The sequence below is a fragment of the Passer domesticus genome, chromosome 3 (genome assembly GCF_036417665.1).
Source record: "Passer domesticus isolate bPasDom1 chromosome 3, bPasDom1.hap1, whole genome shotgun sequence".
Taxonomy (NCBI): Eukaryota; Metazoa; Chordata; class Aves; order Passeriformes; family Passeridae; genus Passer; species Passer domesticus.
Window position 1 is genome coordinate 49,458,223 of NC_087476.1, and position 25,909 is coordinate 49,484,131.

Below are 25,909 nucleotides of genomic sequence, written 5' to 3' on the forward strand. Positions count from 1 at the left end.
TTAGGCACCTTTATTTGCTTTTACTCCATAAAAATGGGATGGAGAGGTTTTCTGCTTCCTATTTGTAGAAAAAGCCAGAGTAACTTGGTATATGCTTTTAGTCTGGCTTTCACTTTCCTGAGCATGATAAGACATGCATTTTTTCTGAAGAACAGCTGTAAAATAGACAGGGATGTGGTGCCTTCCAGATCTGTGCGTGTAGTCTTCATGTGACCAGCAGATTGCGCGTGCCTGGGAAATGTAAGTAGTATAGTCTTCAGGAGGTGTGCGTGCATTTTTTTTTTTGTGTGTGTGTTTGTTTGTATTGGAAGGTTTGCACTAGGCAATTAATGTGTATGTCTTTGGCTTTTCTTTGCACCTTAAAAAGAGCAACAGGGAATTACTGTGGTATCTCAACATACAGCAAGAGCATACTCTGTATTTGCCTGTTTGCCAAGGTAAGGGGAGAGAGATAGACGTTTCCCATGTCACTAGTCCAGAAACCTGAACAGCAGTGAATGCAAATATTCTTAAAAGTCTTCCTGTAGGTTAAAGCCCTGTTCATTGGAAAGGCAGTCCTAACTCCCTCAGTACATTATTAGAATGGTTGGAAAAATATGTCCAGAAGTTTGAGAAGTTGTTTTCTTCCTTGAAGGCACTAAAGTCTCTGTTACCTTTAATATTGCTTCTCAGGGAAGAAAATAAACACCAAAACCAAACCCCATGAAGGGAAACAAGTTTAAAGGGATAAGTTATCAAATGCACAATCTTCTCTCTTAACCTTAAACGAAAGGGAGGTGTGATTCAGCACAGTCTCTCTTTTTTTAATGAATGTCACCTTGATACAAACACATTCGTATGCACAACATATGTCTGAGGAAACTTAAAATTGTTTTTACTGGAGACAGTGGGCAAGATGTTGGCATTGTTTGGTATGTCACATCAGAGTGAAATGTGCTAAAATAGATTAGGTAACTTTGATTATCAGAAATATTAATAGCTGTGCACTCAGTGCATGCTATGTATCCTAGTTTTGGGGGACTGATGTTGTCCCACTGGTCACAGAGACATGAATGTGTCCTCTGCCATCACAAGTGTATAATATTGGCTTGCTTTTCATTTGTAATTTCAGTACTTGAGGAGTATCAGGTACAACTGTTGATAATTAAGCTGTGGCTGAAGAAGTAATTGTGTTCCATCTTATGTATGGGAAATATATATGATCTTTCAGAGCTGGTCAAGCTGGAGCAGCTACAGGAGAAGCAATCAAAATGGACCCAACCCCCAGTCTATGGCTCTGCACCCATTACTTCTTTCCCTTATCAAAGAGTTTTAAACTGGAAGTGTGCAGGATTGCTGCTCAAGGCCTGCAGGCTAAGGTCTTGTTTATTCAGTTTGTATCCTCCAGGATCAGCTTTCCTGTGTGGAAGAACAAGAACCAGTTAAATAGCAGTACACTCCCTTCCTTCCTTCTCATGTTGGAAAACCCTTTCTCAAGTCTTCATTTTTTCTGGTCAGTGAAAAGGCCCCAAGACAGGTGGTGTTTTTGAGGTAGTACCTGTTCAACTTACTAATAGCCCTGGAGGTACTATTCAGAGAGGAAAATAACATCCTCTGGCCTTGCCTTGCCATTGACAGTCAGAACCCCATCTTGGCATCTGGAATTGGTTTGCAGGGAATATGAGACAGAAAAGGTTTCAGTTCCTGTCATACGTGTAGTGGCTCTACATTGTGATGATTGTGATCCAAAGACCTGGACTTGTGTAAGCCCACACCCATGCTGCTGCCAGGACTATCAAACTATTAGCCTCTTGCTCCATTTTTCCCATGAAACTCTGTTCAAGCCAGTATCTTTTAATTTTTTTCCAATACAATGTGTTTGTTTGGGTTTTCTCCCTTTAATGCGATGTAATAGTACAATGGGGTCCTTGCAATCAGCCCTGCACATGTGAGCAGTGCTTGCCTTGAATACATCACTGTGATTACACAGGCCCTGCTGCTGTGCAGTGCATCCTATTCAGCCATCACTGTGTATCCTTACAGAAGTCCTGAAACTTCTTTTCCTCCTTCTGCATCCCCTGCAGTGCCAGGACTCCCCTTTGTGGAAATGGTGGGCCAGGTTTTTGGGGTTTTTCTTGGGTGACGTTCCCCCAGGTCCCAGTGGGACTGTACCTGGAGGCTGGGAGGAAATAGCCTGCTGGTAGAAAGCTGAGAGGGCTCTGCAGCTGCAGGACCTTGAAGCCCAGCAGAATGACAGATAGCAACTTTACCTCTGCTGGCAGTGCAAAAAGAAACTTGCTCTTGTTTGATACCCCCTGAATTCTCACTACTAAAACCCCTGCGTTCTCTACACTTTAAGGCCACCAGACGTCTGGCAGGAGCCACCGTGGCGCATGGCAGGAGCTGCTGCTGCCACTTGTGTCACTGCTGCCAGCCATGGCCCTGCTCTGCTCCTGCAGGGTGATTTTAGCACAGAGCCCTGCAGCATTGTGCCAGCTTCATCTGCCCTGGGAAACAATTTTATCTTTGTCCTTTTAATTCTTTGTCTTTTGTGAAGCGCTAGTTAGTTGTCCCTTTTCCCCTGCTCCCTGTGTGGCTGCTGTTCCCTTCACCTGCAGCTTCCCCTTCTTTCTTCTCCCCAGCCTGGCTGCCTCTTTTTCTTGCCCTTCTCACAGAGGAAGATATTCTTAGGCAAGGGTCAGATGTTCAGGTCTCTCGGGGAAAGTACTTCAGGGTTCTGAGACAGAAATAGCACAGTGGCTTTAGGTGCCTGCTGGGAGGAGCCTGTGTCCTCTCCCCCAACTTCTTTGGGCTCTCATGGAGCTGTTTGACCCTACTTAAATGTGTAGGCTTGAAGGGGCTCTGAAAGGCAGAAGTGAGCTGGGTCTGTTTTCCCATGGCTTTAATCTGTTTAGAATGTCCTATAAAAGCAACGTGTCTAATTAAAAATAAAAGCAAATTTACATTAAGATTTTATTTTTTTTTGCAATTGAAATTGTCTGATGTGGCAGCCATTGGATTGCAAATGATGTCTTCGTGGCAGCAGCCTCACTCACCTGCAGGGTTTTGCACTCCTGTTCTGGATTTTTCTGCTCAGGGCTACAGATCTTCCAGCTGCAGAGAAAATCGGGTGAGGCACAGAACCTCCTCTTGTGGAAGAGCAGTTTTAACATAGCAAGGGTATACATAAAATCAGCTATTTGTAGCTGGAAAGATTAATGCTGTAATGCGATAATTACAACGCAGTAGTATGAACAAAGAAAAAAAGCTTTAGTTTTAACCCATGTTCTGACATGCAGTCCCTGCCTTTTGAGCAAGGCATTTTCCAGATTAGCTTCTGGCTTTCCCCCTTGGATGCAAACACTAGCTCTTCATCAGGAGACTGGGACTATTTAATAAAAAAGCAGGAAATATATTTATAGATGCTTCTAATTTGTATTGTAAATACTGGCTGGCAAAGAGAGCAAGAGGCTAGAAAGGCCATGGCACAGATATGGAAAAGTCTCTTCTATCTCTCACTGCAAGCTCAGGAAAACATGAAAGGGCAATGTAATTGGGATGCTGTTGAATTATGTATAATACTGGCATCAAGTTCTCTATCAGTTTAATTTTGGTAATGCTTTCTTTCTTGCCAACAGAATAGTCTCTGTAAATAAGCTGCCTCCTTGTTTGCTTGCATGGCCTGATTATATACAATTACCCCTTGACTGTTATGACTTTTTAAATTAGTAGTGGGCTCAGCTGAGTAGGTATTCTAGGATTTCATCTGAAATATTCATTGCTTTAACTGACCACATAAATGCATGTGGTTCAGCCCTAAAAATGGGAAAAGCCAGTCTGCTGACAGCTTCACTGCCTTCCTGCAGTTTTCTTACCACTGGAATTGCTTGCCACAATAAGAATGACCTCTGTGGTTTTAAGTAGAAGGTACCCTCTCAACAGAAGTAAAATGGAGAGTATTCTATAAACACAGTACTTCTAGAGCTTTTACATTTTAAACTTGACCCAGTAACAGTAAAACAAACCTGGACAGAAGGTTTTTGTTCAGCCTCAGTTCCAGATGTGTCTGCTAGAGCATTTTTTTGCCTACTTGGCAACACATCCACATCCTCCTTAACTTCTGGAAACCTCTGTTCCATGCCTCAGCTCCACATCTCTGAGGCATTGTTATCTTTACTGCTTCAGAGATGGAACACAGTTTTCTCCCTTGTCTGAGGGAAATAGCCATCTACAAATGCAGTGGTCTGGCTGTGATATGATAGACTAATACGTGTATTCATCAACCCAGATAAACTAGATTGGGATTCAGATTTCAGGTTACAGCAATTTTGTGCAGACTGTTGTTTGAACAAGGAGACAAGAGTTGGCAAATTCATGTTAACTGCAGTTAATGAACCTGAAGTTTTAGTTTTAAATATTTGATAAAGGTTGTCTCCAGCATGTAAAAAATAAAGATCACTATGGAGCATGTTAGCAAAAACATGTGTTTTGTAGTGAAACTTCCAGTGTTTGGCCCTACAGATCTTGGAAAAATCAATACTTCGATCTCATCTGGTGTCTGAAGAAGGTAAAAAATAAGAATACAATTCCCAAGTGTCTTGGTTTCTGTGTGAGGTGGTGTACTCACAAAAACTAGCTTCACCACAAAATTTGCCTGTTCACTATGTGCTATAGTAATAAGTTTAACACACGATTTATTAGCTTCCTAAATAAAATATTACTTCTCTGTATTTTGAGTTGATTTTTGGTGGATGATCTAGAATAAAAATTAGCCCCAAAATGCACTGAAAGAGATTTTTACCCTCCAGTATGTCAAAGATTGATTTAGTCCGCCCAAGCTCCTTAGTTTTTAATTAACTTTTTTCCTTGCTCCCTTCACTAGAAGTTCTTGTGATATCATCTTTTTCTGTGAAGCCCTGTGAAGCTCTGTGTGCTCTTAGGAAAAAAGGTAATATTTATTTTCTGGTAGGGACACTGAAGGAGGTGAAAGAACACATACTAACCAACCTCATGTACTACTTATTTTTATTTTTAAGGGATAAAATCTGAAAGTCTTACTTTTTTCTGTGCTGTAGTAGAAGGCTTTTGGAGCATCTCAAAAAAGACATAATTAGAACTAGTAGGATAGAGGCAAAAACTAGGTAGTAGAAAGCAGGATTCGATGGAGGTGTCTATTTGTGTGTGGACTAATCTTTCAGAAGAGGTATAATCCAAACTAAATCATAGAAAGCCCTCCCAAACCCATTTGGAAGAAATAATTCTCTGCTGATGGGAGGAAGAGAGAGGTACAGATGATATAAAACATCCTTTGTAGCTCTGATATCGATAGCTCTTTGTCAAAACTGACATTTTAGGGTTATTAAAGAGAGGCATGAAGGATCTGTATAAGAAGCATCAGGTCTAAATGTGACTGTGTCATGCCGTTCACTGTTTCCCTTGGCACAGGAGTACAGTTTGTCACCCTGTGGCCAGGCAGGTGCAAGACCCTGAGCTGCGGGCTCTGGTTGTCCCCCTAACCCTGGAGCAGCGATGAGAAGCGGGATGTCATCCCACATCGGGCTGGCCTTGTCTGCAGGGGGAAGGCGCTGGGGAGCAGAGCGGCGCTGAGGGCGGCGCGGTCCCCCGGTCCCCTCCTTTGTGGCACCTGAAGCGCGCTGAAAGAAAGCCTCAATGAGCCTCCCCTCCGCTAGGCAACGCGGGGAAGGGCGCCTGGAATCCGCTGGGTCCATTGAGAAAAGCCCGCCTGAAAGCGTGGTGATGCCTTTGTGCGAGTGCATCCAGGCCTCCGCCGCCCCGGCCCTCTGCCGCCGAGTCTGAGCCGCTGGGAAGTTGCCTCTTCGGGCTCGCTTTGGGGTTTTCAGTCTCTTGTGTTGAAGCAATGTATCCTCACAAAGCACTGCGTGAACTCGGGGGCCCTTGAGGACTTTTCCATAGAGTTATGAGCATTGGGAGGCAGAAACCTAGCAGAGACCTGCTGCATGAGGTAGTGGAACAGCGTTTTGTGGCTGCTTTGAAAGATTAAAAAGACCCCAACAACCTGCCAGACAAAAAGTAGTAGTGTGGTTTTTTTATTTTTATTTATTTATTTATTTTTACCCACAAACAAAGATGTAAATAATGGCAATGTCCTAGTAGCCAAACAATAAATGAAAGGAGTGTGAGGTACGTGTTTCTTCGCCTACCAGCCTGAGAGCAAATATTGCATCTAGAACAAAGGGGTGAAAGTTGACCAAATTAGCAGAGGAGCGCTGTCTTGAGGTCTCACTTTCCCCACTCTAATTATTATTTCTTATGGAAGCCCCAGTTGTGCTCCAAGGCTGTGAATGAGTGGAATTTTTCTTCCAAAGCAGATAATCCATCTGCTTGGCTATGAATGGAGAATTGCATGTCTTTCAAATTACCACACCAACTCTCAACACATGACAATTTTCTGAGATTTGCAAGTGGAACTCTTAAGTTAGTTTGAGATTTAAATGGAATTTTAAATTTTATTCCTTTGAGCCTCCTCTGACTGCTTCTTTTTCATGTGCAAAGCAGAAAAAATAATGCAGAGCTTGCATCTTTTTTTTTTCCTTCCCTTTTTGTTCTTTCTTTTTTCCCCCCCACTGTTGTAGGGCTTGAATCCGTGATGCTTTGACCTTCAGCCTCATGGTGCTGATGGATAGAGGAGGCTTGGGAAGTGTTCCTCGTAGACATATTTCTGTTGTTGTAGACACAGAACTGCTGTGTAGAGTATACATCTTCATGCTGGAAGAGAGGAGGAACACTTTAGTTCCCCAAAGGTCCGCCAAAGCAAAAAATGGTGAAGAAGTAAGCATAAAGGAAGGTCCATTTTTTTTTTTTTTTCTATCTCAAGATGCCAGTTGTGGTGCAGCCATAAGTTTTACCATCCTTTCTTCTTGATGCAAATGTTGTGTTTTTCACCTAAGCAAACTCAGCTACCTGAAGGAGACTTGTCACAATCAGGAACATGAGTTATTCCTGTAAGCTGGGAAGTGCTGACAGCTGAATAATTTTCATTGATAAATTGCCAGTGTGATTTTTTTTTTTTTTGCTTTAAATTTATGTACTCTGAGCTCTGAGTTTAGGTGCATTTTTAATAAACACGTGTGCCTTCCCCTCTTCTTTGTGGAAGAGTGAGAAGTGACCTGAGAAGCCTTTTTTTTTTTTTATGGCTTAAGTTAGATGGGATGTATTCCACTCCTAAATTAATAGGTTGCTCTTGTCTTTTGGGGGCAATAAAAAATCTTTGACAAATTCTACTTGATGAGAGTCAGTCTACCTCCTCCCCAGCACATACACAAGGTAAACTTGTGTTATGCAGGAGAGCCCTAAAGTTAAACAAAAATGCCTCCAGACACACACCCCTCCCATCTGGGAGCAACTGAGTGGTGCCTAGAACAAGGTTTTGTTGTAATAGCTAGAATATGGTTCCTTTTGTGCCATTTGAATTGGGAAAAAGCACCTTGTTGGCTTTAGCAGGAGTATGAAAGGGTGACATGATGCTGGCAAGAGCATAGGAAATGAAAAGAAGATTGGTGTTTTTATAAAACCTTTTAATTGATTTTAATGTGTTGCTTTTAATGGCAGCATTTAAAAGCCTTTTAGTAAACAATCTCCTCAGTACAGGCATTTATTTGGAGAAGAGACATCTCCATGAGAGATTTTTAAACGACAGTGCTTCATGCCATAGGTAAATCAACTAAATGGTGTTTTAAATACCCATTGATTTCCTTCTTTCAGCCCCTGTACTTCTGCTATATTTCACGCTGCCTTGCTGTGTGATAATTCTGGGCTGTTGTACAGCTAATACAATCTTACTGCTCTGAACAGCAAAAATAAACCCATGTTCTGCCTCATATTTGGAGACAGATGAGGATCTTTCCTGTGCTGGTGAGTGAGTTATTGGGGAAAGATAGCAGACCTAATCCTTTTTGCTAATGGTAATGTGTTCCTTCAGATTTAATTTCTGTCACTTTTAGGTAAATTTAGGTGAGTGTCTGTGTCATGGAGAAGCAGCAGTGAGTATTAGTCTTATGTCATTAATAATTCTCATAGTTTTAATGGGAGTCTCCCATCAACAGAGCTCTTTTTAGAGCCTTCAGTGAGACCTCAGTACTGAGTTGGTGTGGAGGGTAAGTGACATCATCCACTTTTTTTTTGGTGAAAACTTGCTCTAATTTGGCCACGATCCACAAGTCTAAAAAAACACAATGAGATGTGCTATAATATGGCTTGTGTCTGACACCACGCCAGACTTCAGTGTCCATCTAGTAACTTCTAGTATCTTTTATTTGGAAGTGTGGTACCATAAATAATGTCATGAGAGTTACAAAAGGGAAATGCATTCAGATTTCCCATTGGCAAATAAAAGGGACGTATTTTTGACAACACATGTGATAAAATTTTCCATGATGTGAAAGTACCATCCTCTGGCCTGCTAATGTAAAGTCTGGTATCTTGCAAAGTGGCATAAAGAAGATGGGTGCTGTACAAAACGGCTAGATAAAATTAATTCAGCTGCTAGAAAAATAAGGCACATATCTTTACCTCAATGACTTTGCAGTAATTACCCTCAGCTACTGCCTGCTAAATCTTGGTTAGATCTTAATTGACATACTCAATTATAAAACTATAAATTTGGGAGAGGAAAGATCTCCCTTGTCTTTAGCTGCAATAATGTAGCTAATTCTAATAACGGTTTGTTATCTTGCCAAATACGTTTAGCAAAAGATTTTTCTAATAGTTTAATGTCCCTACAAGAAAAAAGAGAATATTCACAATTTCTGAAGAATATAAAACATCCAGTCGATAAATTAATCAAATTAATCCTGTCAGTCGTAGAGAGGGGTTGGGTCTCCTGCTCTCTGACACTGTAGTACCTGCAAATGCTGATAGCTAAAAAAACCCCAAACAGCAGTGCAAAAACTGAGCTGTGAGTTGGTATGATGCTCCTTTTAGATCTTGAAAAATTTTGTATTCTCTGGACTCTTATTATGTCCCATTACAAGTTTTCCAGGTTTACAAATGGGATTTTATTTAATCATTGTCTTAAAATAAAAGCAAACACCAACCCAGCCACAGATATGACAATGCTAAAAAAACCAAACATGAAATTCAATGTGGGAGTTTAAAGCCTAATTTAAAAATTTCCACAGTGGTCCTGTAAAATGTAGTTGTTACCCTCCAGAATATTTAGAGCAGCAGTTTCTATCTTTAACAAAATTGAGTACTGTGTAGTCTCCAGAGGGGCGTGCTGCTACCAACAGCTTTGAAACCTTTCCTTGGAACTTCTCTAATGTGGGGTGCTTGCAGCGTGTTTTGAGAAGAGAGGGATAACAGATCAGGCTATTTTCTACGTTTTCGAAATGTTTGAACTAAGAAGTTGTGATTTCCCCCCCACACTCCTCCCCCAAAGAGGGGAACTGTAACTCAACCCACTTGTTGGCTCTTCTCCATTGAATACAGATCATATGGTGTAAATCTTACTGAAGGGGAAGTTGTCATTTATTATAAACACATTTCTCTGAGGGGAGTAACTGGTGAACTGTAGACACCTGGATGTACTGAGTGCGTGACTAAACACATCTCTGTGTGCCTGCATACAAATTTTGGGTACTGTAAAGATCACACAGCAAGCCTAAATAATCCACTGTGTCATTTTGGGGATCAGCATTCCCCAGAGGAGGTTTTACAAGATGAAACTGGCTGCTGCTTCCATCTGTACTCTATGTGCATGTGTTTTAGAGTGCCTTCTCCAGGCTGATCTCTCCAAGTGGCAGCCAGATGTGCCTTTGAACTACTCCCCTGCTCTTTCTGTCCATGGTTTTGACTCTTGTGAATCAACACATGGTTCAAAGTTTGGGAGTCCCTTGCTGCCAGGCTTCAGTGCTGGTGTATGTATGAGGTCTGATTCTTGCCAACAAAATCCCATCTCCAGTGCTGTTCAGGAGAGCTGTCAGTGCTGGTACGTGCAGTGGCAGCCGGGGGTTCATGCTGGGATGTGAGCAGGCCTGGTACTGATAGGGCAAACCAGTGGTGGGCACCTGTGAAAGTGCTGTGGGCAGCATCCCTAGCAAAAGCAGTAAAATAACTGAGTGGCCTGAGCCTCTGATGTTAGACACAGATGGGCTACGGGCTATATTGGATTCTGAATCTGATTTGTGCTTTCAATTTAAAATAATGCTGCTACAGCTGCTTTTTTCTTCTTTTTCTTTTTCTTTCTTCTTTTTAAATCTCGAAGGGCTGCATAGGAGAACAGAGATTCTTTTCACTGAAGTTGGCATCACCCTTTTTCCCCTGCTTTTCTACGTGATTTTATACAACGACCACAGCTGACTTTCACGTGAACTGGACAGAAGCAGGAAGAAATTCTGTCTCTGGCATTATTAGCTGACTTCTTGGCATGGGAAAATAAGAGAGTGTGCAGACCGCTAACACAGGCAGTATTTCTTGAGATGAGTTTGAACAGGGGCAGCATCTGATGAAGTGGAAAAATGAGCTTTTCTGTTCCAAAGGTTTCATACTTTCTAGGGCAAGGCAGGAAGTGTTCTTTTCCAGAGAGAAAGGAAATGGGAGGGAGGCTGGGGAAGTGATATGCATGCTGACAGAAGAATAAAAAACAAATAATACTTCCAAGAAATATTGTAGACCCCAAAGTATATCTTTGTGGATTTTTTATAGCAGTGATTTACTCACTTTGATGCTATTAAAATGCAATAGATGACCACATCAAAACCTGTGATCTGAAAGAACAATTTTCTTCCCCTTGTTGTTTCTTCTTGTGTTTAATTTTATGTTCAGTTATGTGTTTTGTGCTTTGTAAGCAAGGACCATGTGTGCAGGAAGCATTTGCCACATTGCAGTAATAGACACTAATAAATACAGTATTCCTAGAAACCTTTATCAACTGGATGCTCCTTTGCCTATCTGGTATCATTACTATTTGTTTGTCCACTGAGTTCTCCAAAGATGTATTTTTTGTGGCTGAAGTGATGCTGAATGCTTTTATTTGGCATTAAAGCTGCTAGGCATTGAGGTTGCTTGGTCCATAGCTAATGCAGGTCTTCAGGCTGCTATAAATCTTGGGACATCAGGAAAGTCAGGCTGCACCAATGGGAAACAGTGATTTGTTCTCATTGATCCCTTTTCCAAATAGTTAGCCATTTCATAAAAATGTCTAGATACACAGCAGCATTGGCTCCCTGGGTTAGTAGCTAATTATAAAATGCCCTGCAGTTCTCTTTTAAAGCAAAATGAATTTAAAGTATTTATGTCTTATTTTTTGTGCAAGGTAAGAGTTTAAAGTGCTCTCCGAAGAGACTTGAGAGATCTGCAGAGACTTGCAGAGGCAGCACAACCTGTGCTGTGGGGCAGGCAGCTGTGAAGGGGTGCAGGTCCCATCACCTGGACAGCAGCCCAGGGCAGGGTCTGGATCAGTATCTTGTGTTCCTTTGTGCATTTCAGATTTTAGTAATTGTCACTAGAAGCAGCAGGCTTTTCCTTGGCTTTAGTAGGATTAGGATCAGGTACAGTGTGGTTTGCTTTCAGTGGTGATTGAAGCACAGGAAGGAGTGATTCTGTGCCCAGCATCTAGCCAGGACATGTTGCAGGTGCTGGATGTCCCTTTGTCAGGATGCTAATAAATAACAAGAGTGAGTCAGTCACATAGGCTCTTGCTTTGTGAGAGAAAACCCCACCTGCTGAGAGGGAAGATTTTCTAGTGGTTGGTGAAGAGAACATTCCCTGGGGTTCCTCCCTGCTCAGCAGTAGGGTGAACATTATATGGGGCATCATGTTCCATCTCTGATTTTCTTTCAAATGTTGTACCTTTTGGTTGCCTTGTGAACTCCTGGTCCTGACCTGCTTTCTGTGTGTGGTTTCCCCCCTCTGTCTTTGTGCCTGGCTTTCTACCTCTCCCTAGGTTCTCTGGTCCTTTCTGTCCTGCTTTTTAATCACTGTGTTATCTTCACGCTTCTCTCCTTTCAATTAATGAGTTTGTCATATCTTGTTGCTCTCATACTTCTACGCATCTCTTTACCAAAACCAAGCTGTTTTAAGAAGAATGACAATAATTTCTAAATAAAACCCAATGAACAATCAGTCTCTCTTGCAGATTTCCATGACTTCAATGCATTTAAAATGCACACTGTCTGTTTTTGAAGGATGTAGCTTCTAAGTCAGCAGGTGAGAACAATAAATAATTTTTTTCATTTATCCTGGTTATAAATAGAATCCCTCTCCATTTGGGAGCATTTGGGGGCCACCAGCAGTAGCTACAGCTGTCTCCCAGCTTGTGTTCCTTTGCCGTGTTTAAGACTGATTATATTTTTAATCATTGGTATGAAGTAGGGTTACTCAAGATTTCATTGTTTGTGATTTATGGATTTGATGGAAAGGTTTCTGAAAGAGGGTCTCTCCATACATGTGTAGAACTTCACTAAAATTCTCTCCACAGTGCTCAGACACACAACATTAACATCTTTTCCTCTGTACCTGTAGGAAAGAAAAGGAAAACAAGTTAATAGTGCTGAATGCAGCTTAAGGGTAACAGGATGCATCTCAGTGTACTTACTGATGCTGGATTTTGGCCAGAACTCGAGGCCAATAGACTACAGAAGCCCAAAATTGTATGGTTTCTTTAATGATCATAAGTAATCGGGAGATTTTGTATTTGCATTTTATCTCAGAGGCAAGTGTTAGAAATAGGTGTAACCACTGTCACATAATCCAGCTTAGAAGAACGCAGCCTCTCCAGCTGCATGGATGCCTTGCTGGCTGGAGGGTTTTTCTGCACATTAAAAAAACCTCAAAACCAAAACAAAACACCACCTGTCAATAGCATATGAGAAGACTTCAGTGTCTTTAATCTCCTAACTGTCTTAAACTCTGTTTTAGGGATTATGTGGTAGAAATAATTGGATTTTTCTCCCCTAAATACACACTAAAGTGTTGCATGAACCACAATGCAAAGCTGATTTTACATTGATACAAGTTGCTTGTGAACCTCTGGCATTTTTTTTTAACCTGGAGGTGAAAATGGTATATTAAGTGTTTGTTCCCACAGTGTTACCTTTGGCTTTAATTTTCCTTTTACTACCAAGATGTTTCACTGATGCATGTTTCAAATGCACATCCACTTTCTGTCAAAGACCATGGTGAGAAGGAGAAATAATAGATTTTGCAGGGTTACAAGTTTATACATCTTCCATCTTGCAGTTATGGGAATTTATTGTGCATCCTATATTTTATTTTTTCCCTGTCTTTTTAAGGCTTATTTAGATGAAAAAAAAAAAAAAGCTGTGTGTATATATAACATAACAGAGACAAAAGTCAGTATTCGATAGTGATCAAATTTAGCTTCTTTTCTCTGCAGTGGAGTCACCTTTGTACTTTTGCATTGCCCTGGCTTTACAAACAGTAAGACAAGCCCTTAGGTCAAGCCTCAAATCTTCAAATAAGCTTTTTAAAGTAATGAATTTAAATTTTTTTTTTATGTAGTAGAAGTACAATTTTTATTCTTCAGAAAGCAGCCAGTTTTCAGTCTAAGTACGTGGATTGTCTTTGCTTTTCTTTCATAAAGTCTTGCTGACTCAGAATGCTGATGTATTTGTAATTTTACTTTCATCTGCAGGATAAAATTCTTCCATAACATGCAACTACAAATTAAGTTACCTGTGACATACATTTGCTTTGTTATATGATTATCTCTCTGGCTATGACTAAACCAAAGTGATGCAGAAAAAGCCATGATTTGGTGGGAATTTGGGTGTTTCCCAGCTTCTTTATGTAAATTGAGAAATGGCCTTACTAACTACTTCAAGAATAAGTACTACAACAGCATGTATGAATTTTGGTTTTGTCTGCATTTCATTTTACTGCTTGTTTTTAATTAACTGTAGTACTAATGGCTAATTGTGTAAATACTGGAAAGAAAAAATGTGGAGGGATTGGTGATTGGTTTGCTTTTCTGTAGCAATACAAAATCCTGGTCTGGTTTTGATGGGTACGTAGGACCCCCCTTCATAGTAAGGGATTATCCATTTACTTTTAGAATTACAGGTAAATCTCCTTTATTATGCTACTAGGTGTACCTAAGAATCCCTGACCTTAAAGGCTGTCCTTTAGCTCCCCATAACACTCTTCCCATGGATGCCCATAATATTTGAACTCTGCTCCACTCCTTCAACTCAAGCTCTGTTTGCTCTGACTAGCACAGAGTATGAAAAGAAAAAAAAGGGGAAGATAAGAGTGGTTTTTCGGCAGGCAGAGCTTCCATGAGGCTGAAGGTACATTGGAATGACTCTGAAGGTGTGTTGGTTGGGGCTGCTGCCTCTGCCTGTGGTGGGGGCCTGGCACTTGTCCCCCTTGGCATGATGCTCATTTCTGCCCTGAGGTGATGCCTTTCCCATCCCCCTTCACATGTAGAGACCATGTGATGTAGAGGACTGGAAGGAGCTGGTTTTTTGGTGGATGAGGGCAAGTCTGAGATAGACTATGCCACTCAAGGGTGATAATTTGTCAGGGAGATTTGTGTGAAAATGAGAAACCAGAAAATACGGGTGGGCATGAAAAAAGGAGAGTGATCCAACAATGGGAAGGAGGAGATGGAGATTGGGCACAGGACAAAGGCAAGAGTATAGGAGGAGTTATGTTTTCCAGATATGGGCAGTAAGCATACATTGGCGTGGCAGTACTGTTGTCCAGGTCTGGAAGAGGACACAATTTTTCTGGATCTCATTGCTGCTGAGTTTCCATCTAACTTGAAAATCTCATGGCATCTCTTTGCAGTGGTGATCTACCAAGAGAATTACAACAATTTCAGTAATTTCATTAGCCAGATAACAGGGGAGGAAGTTCCCACTGTGCCAGTGAACCTCAGCAACATAGCAGGATAGTCAGTGTGGCCATTTGGGGTTTCACTGTTTCACTGATGCATGTTTCAAATGCACATCAACTTTCTGTCAAAGACTCTGGTGAGAAGGAGAAACAATAGATTTTGCAGGGTATACTCTTTGCAAATAGATTTTGTAAATCTACTACATTGAAATTTGTTGTTGGAAATCTAAACGATTAATTGCAAACCCTCACATGGAGAGGAACGTCGCATGTTAGGGTTATGTATGAAGGATATCTCAGTTGCCAGAGTGAGTGATCTGTAAATGCTGAATTTGCTTCCCCTTTCCAGACCAGAGCTTCTCATAATGCAGGCATGTGCTGCAAATTCCCTACCCTGTAAGTAAGCAGAAGGATTTGCTCAGAACCAGTTTGGGTACTGTGCTGCATCTTTGTGGTGGTTGCTGCCTTTTTAACCCTGTGCAAGGATCAGAAACTGGGAAACATGCAGCAAAGAAGGGAATTTCAGGGTGGCAGAGGAATACTTTGGCAGTTTGGACTGCCATAGGCTGCCTTGAAGGATGAGTCATGCAGGATTCAAAGTGACAAGCTTTCAAGTACTTACAGATGTAGTGTTTTACCTTGTAATGTTAAATACAGAGTCAGGGTGGACATCTGTTAGGCTATCAAAACTTACTGTGTTCAGGCAAAGCTGCTGTTTAAGAATCTGGCCAGAGTGAACATGAAAAAAAGAAAAAAAGCCTTAAAGACATGGAAAGTTAGCTTAGGCAATCAATAATGAAGCATCTTTGAAGTTTTTAAAACCATGGAGATTAATTTCCTAACAGAAGAGAATTTCTGTGCCTCTTGTGACAGTATCTGGTATTGCAAGATAACTTTTAAGAGAACTTTTTATCCTTTGATCAAATTTTAATAATACTGTGGGTAGGCACATAAGCCTGTTATACTGTCAGGTCTCCAGAACTTCTCTGGGCAACCTATTCCAGTGTTTGACCTCTCTTCTCTTGCAGTAAAGTTGTCTTAACTTGTTTCAGGAGGCGCCCACTACCCCTTGTCCTGCCAGAGGGCACCAGGGAGAAGAGCTGGGCACAGCTGCTTGCCAGGGGGATTGTGCCATTCACACTGCAGGTTTCAGCACACTCAATTTAACAGGTCTTGCTGTTTCCCCTTTAAGTGGTGATTCAGATTCCATCTTGTCACTTTAACTCCCCTCCATCTTCTGTACTGCCAGGGAATGCTTACACCATTTGGGAAGGTTTCCATATTGTCAAACAGGTCACAAGCCTTCAAGGGCAGGTACAGGATTTTTGGATTCCATGAAAAAGAAATGGTTTGATACGCATTTCATCTGAACACCTGAAAAGTTACTTGATTCCTTTGTGGAAAAAAAAATACAGTAATACTGACTTTCAGCATTACTATTTTAAAGGAGTCCTGTCTTTGTAAATCTACTACATTGTTGTAGTTTTCTGTTGAAATGGTGGCTGAGTTGCTTTTTGGAGTTGAATATTGATGGTACACAAAGGTAAAATAATTTTGTAATGACACAGGTTAACACTTTTTTTTTTTTGTGAAGATCTCATTAAGTTTAAGCCAACTACTACTCCGCTTAATTAAAGAAAAAACAACAAAAAAATTTCCCTGCAAAATCATGTGTCATGCAGGGCGTCAGGGTCATGACACGAAGGCAAGGGGGCTCCATCCTGTGAGGTGCTGGCACTTAGGTCTTCCCTCGGCAGAGCACTTTGTTTTGTGCCAGGCTGTGATTAGTAAGTAGCACACACTGCCATGCTTTGCTTGAGAGAGGCCTGACACTCAGCACCCCGCTGTATTGAGCCAAGATGTGCTGCATATTAGAGGGGAAAAAACTATATTGTACTCTAAAAATACTACCTTTTTGCAGGTCATATTTCCGATCCCTATTCCCTTTCAGGTCTCTCTGGTACCTGATATTATTCAGTGGTGGTAGATAGAGAGGTTTGCTGGACAAGTGCAATGCTTTTATAGAAAGAGTCATTCTGCGATTTGAGATTGCTCAAAGCTTTTTCCCTTCACTGCACTTATTGAGGGGAAGGGAATCTAAATGTATGAGGGCAGAAATAATTTCCCTTTTCTTTAACAATTGCACCCATGATGTCAGCTGCTGCTAGTAATGTAGAATGATAAATTGACATTGAACTTGAACAGAATTCATGGCGTGCTGGAGACAATAAGAACCTCTGAGGAAATAATTATTTTGCTGCCAGGAGCTCATGCATCTCAAATTGGTTGGTGCGGGGACTTTAGAGCAGCCTGCCTGCCTATTGACTGGAGTTGAGAGCTGGTGCTGCCAGCTCTGTGTTAGTGCAGGAACTCAGGCTTTGTGGTTTGCTCATAGCATGTCAGAAAAAAGAAAAGAGAGTGACAAAGGTCTGATGTTGCCCACTTTTACTTGCTTGCTTGCAGGGAGAGGCAGTGGGTGTTGAAAACCAAGTTCAGTAATACGTTTTTTCCTGTGTATATAGGACTTTGATACTCTCACAGCAGTACTTAACTGCAGACACTTGGTTATTGCACGATTCCTAATGAGTGGGAGGTCAGTTGCGCACTGCAGCCGCTAGAATTCAATTTAGTGTTTGTGGGCTCAATCGATTTGGGGAGGGCAGATTCCCTCTGATCAGTGACAGTTGTTACCAATTGGGGTCACAATAATTAAATTTCCCACGAAAGTAATTAGTTTGCATTGTACACAACACTTTGCTGGGTGTTATTTTTTTGTTTTGGGCGTGGCAGTGCTAACAAAAAAGCCCAACCACCCTGTTCTCCTCCTCCCCTCATTAAAGTCAGTTTGAATGTTGAGGATGCTCCATGATGGCCTATAATTAAGGTCTTGCTTTCCATTAGAATAAAACATGAATGATAATCTGACACTGAGCTCCTGTTGACTTTCACTGAGAGTCAGGCATCTTGATGTCTTTTCTGACTTTAAAAATTTTACTCTTTATTCAAAGGTCATGTTCTTGCAGAGAAATAATCATTCAGTATGTATTTCATTTTTCCTAAAATATTAATACCTGCAAGGAACATGAAAAGATAACTTCCCAAAGCTTGTAGCTTTCTTATTCTCAAAGAGACTTTTCATTTGAACTTTGACTTCCTAATTCAGGACGTGTTAATTTGTACAGGTCATAAAGTTTTGGAAAGTTATAAATTAGTTTACTTAATCCTTATCTAAATAACAAACTTACAATTACAAGCTTGCATTTTCAAAGAATAGTTTGGGTCAGAAGGGGTCTGTAAAGGCACCATCCAGTCCAACCCACCTGTAATGAGCAGGAACATCATCAACTACATCACTTTATTCTGAGCTGTTCTTGTAATATGCATTACAGACCATGGATCCTTGGTGTCTTCTTGGGTCCTGATTTGGCTTGGCTTCAATTAACAAACTTCCAAAATGTGGGACAAGCCAAATAAATTTTTCATCTGTGAAAATCAACATCATGCCTCCAATAACAATAACTTTTAATAACAGTTAGTGTTACAGCTCTGTGTTTTTCCAGTGGGCAATTTTTAACAATGAAATTTTCAGACATGCAGTGTGGTGTGAAACAGCAGCCTGGACAATAAGCTTGATGTCATCTACTGAAATGTGGTTGAAAGCTATGTCTGAACTACAGACAGGGTTGTCTCCTCTGATATTTATTACTTTGATGCATCTGTGGTTATATTTGGTTTATTCAGTTCCATCAGTTATGATGTTACACTGGTGAGAACTAAATTCTGGGGTCTTTTTTAGGCATGTGGCAGTATAACATCAAGTGTAATTGATATATTCAGTGGTGGTGCTTTTGCTGTGACAATTGAGGCTAGTCTGTGGAGCAACAAAAAAATGCTTCCAGTAACATCTTGGTCAGGAGAGTGCCATATATTTAATCTCTGACCTATTTAAATTCTTTGCTTTGTTTGATGCTCTCAGAGAAGAATCCTGTGTTCAGTGTCTTTCTTCCCTTTCTTCATGGTACTGAAATCTTTAAAAATGGAGATGTTTCATAGTTTGTTTACCAAGGTAAATGGTATAGCTAAACTAAGTAGTAAAATGTGAAAAACTGATTAAAATTACTGGTACCTCGTGTGCAGTGAGCTGGTTTGGTTACCTGCTGGTGAGGCAACATGAGCTGGCTTGTCTTGCCTGCTGTAATCTAGAATTTGATGTTTAGACAGGAAGGCATGAATGAAAAGGTTAAAAATCTGCAATATTCTCACCCAACAGAAGCGGCCCATAATACTCTTTTTAGGGGAGTTTTGGTCAGTCATTGTGGGAAGAAGGCTTTGATGCTACCTCTGCTGCAGGGCAGCACTTCTTCTGTCACTAGAAATTTTCAGTGTGTCCTATCAATTTTTTGAGCTGAAGCAACAGTTCATACAGTGATCTCTTAATATTGCTTGGAAGTCTGTGCAGTATGTAGTGGCTTAATTTTTCTATATAAAGCTTCATGCAAACACCCCGGGGGGAATTCGGAACAGGAGAGTTTTAGCCACCAGAGGATAGTAAGCAGAGAGAAAATAAGGGCTTAAGTATTGTGTACTTCTCTTTTCCTTTTAGCAGTATCCCATGTAATGCCAAAGTCATAAAATGGTCCATAAAATGGAAAGGTGAAAGGGTTCCTTGTCCTATATAATTACTAGACCTTAGCTCCTGTTCACTTACTCCCATTGTAGGAATGCCTTGGCTCTGGTTCCCTGCACATGTTCTTTAATGAATTGCTGGCATTTATACTGAAGACAAAAAAGGAGAACATTATCCTTTAAAACTTTTCTTCTATCTTCATTTAATTAGTGCTATTTACAGAAGTAAAGAAAAAATTTTAAAAAAATCCAAATCTGCTAGTTTTTCCTTTTTTGATGTGGTAATAAATGTCTGAGATACAAGTCACTAACTTCAGTGATGCTGATAGGAAATTGTTTGTTAGTTGATGGTTATCTGTTCTTCAGACTTTGAGATTAAATTTCTCTGGAGCCTCACTGGTGACAGGATTATAAAGGGTTTTTGCATGCTCCATTGTACTGACCCATAGTTTTGTGCTGTGGCTGCTGGGTTTTTGAGGAAGCGGGAGTGGGCTGGATTCTTCTCATTTTTGCAGGGGAGAGACTGCATGTGCTAATATTCAGTTCTTTTTTTTTTTTCCCTGTATCAATCAACAAGTGGCAGCAACACAAATAAATGAAAATGAGTCCATAGTTAGTCTATGAGATCTGGATATGAGATAAAAAATCTGACTGGTCTTGTGTCACAAATAAATTCCAGTTCATCAGATTTTTTTTTTTTTTTTTTGCAGCAAGAATCTGAGCGCTGTGAATTATTTCTCAGCGGGCCAGTGATCTGAGAGATGCCTCTTTTTGGCTTCTTGAAACCTCCTTACCTGCAGCAACCTGACCTCACCCCTTTCCTGACTGGAGTCAGCCTCATCTTTTCCTCACATTTGCTCTTGTTTCGCTAGTGGCAGTTTTGATCAGCTGGAGACTTCCCCGAGCAGCAGCTCACAGTCTCTGCTTTGGGGTTTAATCTCTGTAGGCCTGTGTGTGCAGCTCAGGTGTATTTTGGAAGTGCAGCATGCATTGGTGGTACCACTAGATGAAACTACCTTTTCTGCTTGATTGTCCATGTTTGTTTTGCAAAGATTTGTTCCTTTATGATGCAGAAAATGTCACCACCATAATACCATCTGTGTGCTTTTTCCATAGAGAAATGCAGGTGAAATTTAACACTAGGGGTTGTTCCTATTTCCCAGCTAGGGACTTTGAAACCCGCTTCGTTCTTTTCATTAGTTCTGGGCAGAAATTTCATTTTGAGAAACCAGTAGAGATTGCTATCCATCTGGGAAAGAGAAAGCCAGACACATGCTATGAAGCTAAAGGTTTGATACGGACCCTGTGCGCCAAGACTCTAAGAGAAACAGCAACATAAGGTAAGAGTTAGAAAAAAAGAAGGTGGCCACTGAACTAACATGCATGTGAAAGGGCAGAATTAGCACTAGGCAGTTCAGAATGTTGAATGAGGAAAAATTAATGACTACAACACAGCAAAAAGTCAGTGTATTGTTTTGATCACAGAAGACAAATCACCTAGCCAGCTCTCCTTTGCAAACAGTTAATGTGGGTTATTTTTGCTCCTGGAGTTATGGAGTTATGGGCGTCCAATTTATATTAAGATTGAAGAGCATTAATCATACTTCTTTGCACAGACTTTATCCCTGAACAGATTCTGGTCGATTCAATTTTGCCCCATTAGTGCTTTAAGTAATGACTGTGCTACATTTAGGCTTTGTTAGGGGAAGAGTGTTATAATAGCTGAAGTTTTGTGTGGTTTTGGGCAAGCTGGAGTGACCTGAACGCTTTTGTGTCATTGACTGTGATTTACAGCATAGAAGAAACAAGCAGCTTGTGCTGCCAATTCAGAGATGCCAGAAGTGAATTTTGATAGGGAGCCTGGTCACATAACCTATGTGGGTTACAATAGTATAAACTAGTGATTAGTTTTTACCTATATCTAGTGGCATAGGGAGTTCTGTTCTTGTCTTCTCTTAAGTACAATGCAGCTCAAATCTAAAGCAGTTTTAAGCTATCAGGTAGCCCAAGTGAATAATATCTCTGGGTCACTCTTCAGGAGATAATGACAATTTTACCTGTGTTTAAACTGGAGCAGACCAGCAGGTGGTATATCCATATCTGCTGTTTCATTGCCATGCCAGCAGTTAACAGCTGCTCTTGGTGGCTCAGATAGCATGTCATCTGTGGTATATTAAGTGTTGTACTTTAAACTGACTATCAGGGTTACTGTAGACAGATGTCTGTGTTGAGTTGCCCACTAGTTAATGTACATTGTTATGAGGGGTTTATAATGTAAAGGAGTAGGGTACCTACTGCCTATTGAGATGCATGTAAATGGTTGTCTGGATCCCTGATGCTGTCCTGAATGTCCTGTGCATTTTGGCTGAAGTGCGGGAAATGCATATTTAGATTTTTTTATTTGGAGGTTAATCAGTGTGCATGTAGGCTGTGTACCACATGCAGGCAATTTATGTCTCAAACTTCACTACAACCAGTATTTTCTCTCAGGCCAGTAGTATCTTGAGATAGCATACTTTTCTTTACATTTATGTAGGAGTGTGCTTTTTAATGACAGTGTGGCAAAACTAGCCTTTGTCTCCCAAAAAAGGAAAGAAGCTCACAAGTTTCTGTCAATGATTAGGTGAAAAGCTACCTCATAGGACTTTAGGGACTTCACCAAAAACCTGAGGACATCTAATTGGATAGAAGCCAAAAAGTCTCGCCTGGCCCATCAGGTAGAAAAGAAGAGAACAAAAGAGCTAAAAGGCTTTTGTGAGGTGTTTTTACCAGGAGCAGACCACTGCACTTGGCTTGAGTTTTTCTGTTTGTTATTTTGCCTTTTATAAAACCTTTTTTGTTTCTAACACTGCAGCAGAAGTCATCCTGCTTATTTCTGCCCCCAAAGTAATAGCTAAGCTATCCTTGGGTGTATTATATTTCTTTTTGAGGGCTTATGAGACCTGGCCCAAGAAAAAGAAAAATAATATGTGGCACCCGAACAGGGACACTGACCGAGCTCGGCCCACGAAAAGGGAGTGTCCCTCCTCTGATAGGCAGGAGCTCAGTGACAAATCACTGAGGGACTTCTGGGAACCCGAGGAGAATGATGAGCCTCGCCCACGAAGGGCAGACCTGGCCTCGTGGCGTCTGCCACATTTATGTCATTATTTCATTAAGCAAAGTTTGTCGAGTAACAATATCAGTAACAATATTTGTTAGTGAGTTTTTCCTTGCCCTATCAATTTACTTACTTGGAGGTAAAATAATTTTCTGTGTTGTCATTCTCTTTCCACAGCTTTAGCCTCTTTTCTGCCTCTTCAGTCAAGCCTGGGATTGTATTTTTGCTTAGCTTTCTCTTGTATAGATGTATTTTAGCAGAGACCCATTAAATGAATTTGGGTATTGCACATGGACACGTACATATATACTCATGCACAGAGTTTTCTGTTAATCTATGTTCTTGTAGACAGTGACACTTAATTAGTCGTCACAACTTCCCAGAGTCTGGTTAGGTTAAGTTTATGGCTACATGCCATTTAAAAGTGAATGTCTTCAGATTTCTGTCTTTTTGAGTTAATGTAGTCTAGCTAAAAATTAATCTGAGAATATACACCTATGTACAACTTTGATTCTAATGAAACAGTATGATTCCTTATGTTGTTATTCATATCTATTTACACATTCAAAGGTTTTAAAACTTTAATTATATTTATGAAGATGTTATATGCAGGTCCTTATTAAGATATAGAGTGATGCTGGTCCTTAAATGCTTCAGGTATATACCAAAGTCTCAGTGGCTAAGAGGAGGCTGTTAGCTGCTTGTCAGCTTAGAACTGGGAAATCTGGCAAATATGCTGAAACATGAAAATCTTGAAAAGATGCTGACCCTAGATAAGGAGCTAAGTGCTGAGATCTGGCTCCTGCTCACTTTACCCCATTTTTGCATAGGAAATGTCCTGCGGTGTTGAGTTTTTTCTGATAAGAGCATTTGCTAATTCAAAGCTTGGCAGATCCCGAGGATTTGAGAAATCTTGACCCAGAGGTTTTCTTTCTCCTACCCTTTTTCATGTAACCTGTGAAGGAAAGTTCTGTGATTTTTTGTTGGCTGTTGAAATTAGCACTTTGAGTTCAAAGGATTTTTTAGCAATTCAGAATGTTGTAGACTGACATTTGTCAGGGCAGGCCCAAAAGGAGAGACAAAATCCTGGGCTGCAGCAGATAATAGGTAGAAAGAGGTTGAGCTCTGCCCTCTATCCAGTTTTATTAGCTCCCTTGATAACTCAAGGGCAGCTGAAGACATAACATTTTTGAAACATCACCTCCTTGCAATGGGTACCTGTGTAAGCCCCACAGCACTAACTTAAAAGTTCACCAACATGTTGAGAAAAAATGGACAAAGGTCTGAAATGTATCATAATTGAACAAGCACTTCTAAGTGCCAACCTAGTTAAATTACAGGAATTTGCTCTAATTAATGCAGCTGTAATTAATACAGCTGTACTAGTGCCATAATTAGTATCTTTTTCAGCCATGGATTGTGTTATGGAAACAAAATACTGTCTAGTAGAATTCTGTTCACATTGGATGCTTTGATTTAGCACTTGTTTGAGGGTGGTTTTTTTTTAGCTGATGATAGGAAGCTCTAATAGGAAGGAATCCAAAAGCCCTTTAGACACCATCTTAATTTTAAGCATTGTTACTGGATCTATTGCCTTCAGTAGAATTACTATTTTGGTGCTTTCCTAGATTGAGCCTGGGTTAGCTGGACTATTTGGTAGATAGGCAGTGTACATGTTGCATGCATTTGGGAGACAATCCCTAGAATGAACAAGTCCTGCAAATCTTGTACAACAGCAGGGTGGCCAGGGAGTAGGTATGGCTGATTTGCCATGTACAGCATTCATGGATCTGGGGATAAATTTCCTGGCTCTTTGTCCTGTGCTGTAGTTGAAGGCTGACCACTTAGTACCTTTCCTTACCCTGTTGTACAGCATCACCATGCCTGTGCTTTGAGTCTGACCATGAATCACATGCCAAAATAAGCAAAGAAATAGAAGAATTGCAAACCCAAATGCCCTAATGCAAGCCAGAGCTGGGTACCTGTAATGGAGTATTTTTCTATTTATGTTCTCGGTCTTTTGCTGAGGCACCTAAGTGTCAGATACAGGATGCACACAAGTTAACTCTGTACCATTGTGATAATATGGCATTATACTCTTACTAAAGCTTCTTTTTTTTCTTTTTCTTTTTTTTTTCTTCAAGGTTTTTTTTTTTTTTTTGCTTTGTATACTCCATTTGTTGACTGGAGTTTTCAGTTTTGCCAGGTTCAGTCTATTAGCACAAAAAGTATTTCCTTGGAAATGCTGTATTTCAACAGGAAATAGCATAATAGACTAACCAAAGAAAGTCTGAGGAAGGTAGCCCTGCCCTCGTGGGGCACTCCCAGTTGTCCTGGCTCCCGCTGTGCCATGACAGTGGGGAGAACGTGCTGCTGCATTCCCTGAAGTATGACTCTCCTAAGAAACGACTTCCCGATTCACTAGTCTTACAGGCCATAAAGCACTTTTTTTCATTAGCTACCTTGCCTAGCACCACTTCTGCAGTGTTTGAGGTATTTTTTGCCCCAGGGAATATCTTGCTATTTAGACCACATCTGTTGTTGAAGAAATTAGAAAGCTAATGGTTGTGGTGGTGGTCTGAGTCCTTGTTAGTACATGGATATGCCTCTGAGCTACTGTTCTATCTAACTTGCACGGATGTCAGTAGTATCTGAAAGACAACTTTTGTACTCTGCTGCAATAAGATTTGAAAATAAGGAGCTCTTTGTCATAAAACTCAAAAAAATTATTGAGATACAATTTATAATTAGATTTTTTCCTGTAGTTGCCAGTGCAAGTACTCACATGAGCCTCTTTTTAATCCAAGACATAAATGAAATCAGAAAATTGCCATGGATGCTTAGTTTCCTTGTTTGCTATAATGAAATAGTTTGTGCTGGTTTTTTTTTTCCTATTGTCTCGGAGAAGATCTATTAGGGTAAAGCTTAAAGTGTTTTTCTGGATGTTGTAGTAAAATTGCCAAAGCAGATTAAAGTATATTATAGAGACAGCAGTATGATGAAAAATTAAGTGTTATTTTCTCAGGAATTCATCACAGGAGTAATTTAGAATCTCCAGGTATATTCTTGCTCATTTTGCATGTATCTTTGAGATTCACTTGGGGTTGTAACTCAAAAACACAGGAAGCTTTAATTAATTAATTTATTTCCTTGATGGCATTAGTCCATGCTTCATTTCTGGTCAGATAACACAATAATGATATGACTTTTTCATCCATAAAACCTTGTAGATGTGCACTGAACATCTGCACATAATGAATCCATTCATGCAAAGAAGGATAAGTGACTTATTTATCATGCTAGATTTACAAGCATTTCTCCTTTTCTACAGGCAGCTTCAGATGTTTGCTGTCATCGAGGGCAAAA

General features: G+C 40.5%; 1 protein-coding gene across 3 annotated transcripts in view; it reads left to right on the forward strand.

Annotated features, from left to right (window-relative positions):
* Positions 1 to 25,909, forward strand: part of SLC35F1 (solute carrier family 35 member F1) — a 225,747-nt gene that overhangs the window by 16,856 nt on the left and 182,982 nt on the right. Inside the window, exon 1 of one of the 3 annotated variants that reach the window (XM_064413008.1) lies at positions 1 to 240. The exons of the other annotated variants lie outside the window; for them this stretch is intronic. Within the exon in view, the coding sequence (XP_064269078.1) occupies positions 239 to 240 (2 nt within the window). The 5' untranslated portion in view covers positions 1 to 238. The remainder of the gene's footprint in view (positions 241 to 25,909) is intronic. 3 annotated transcript variants of the gene reach the window in all.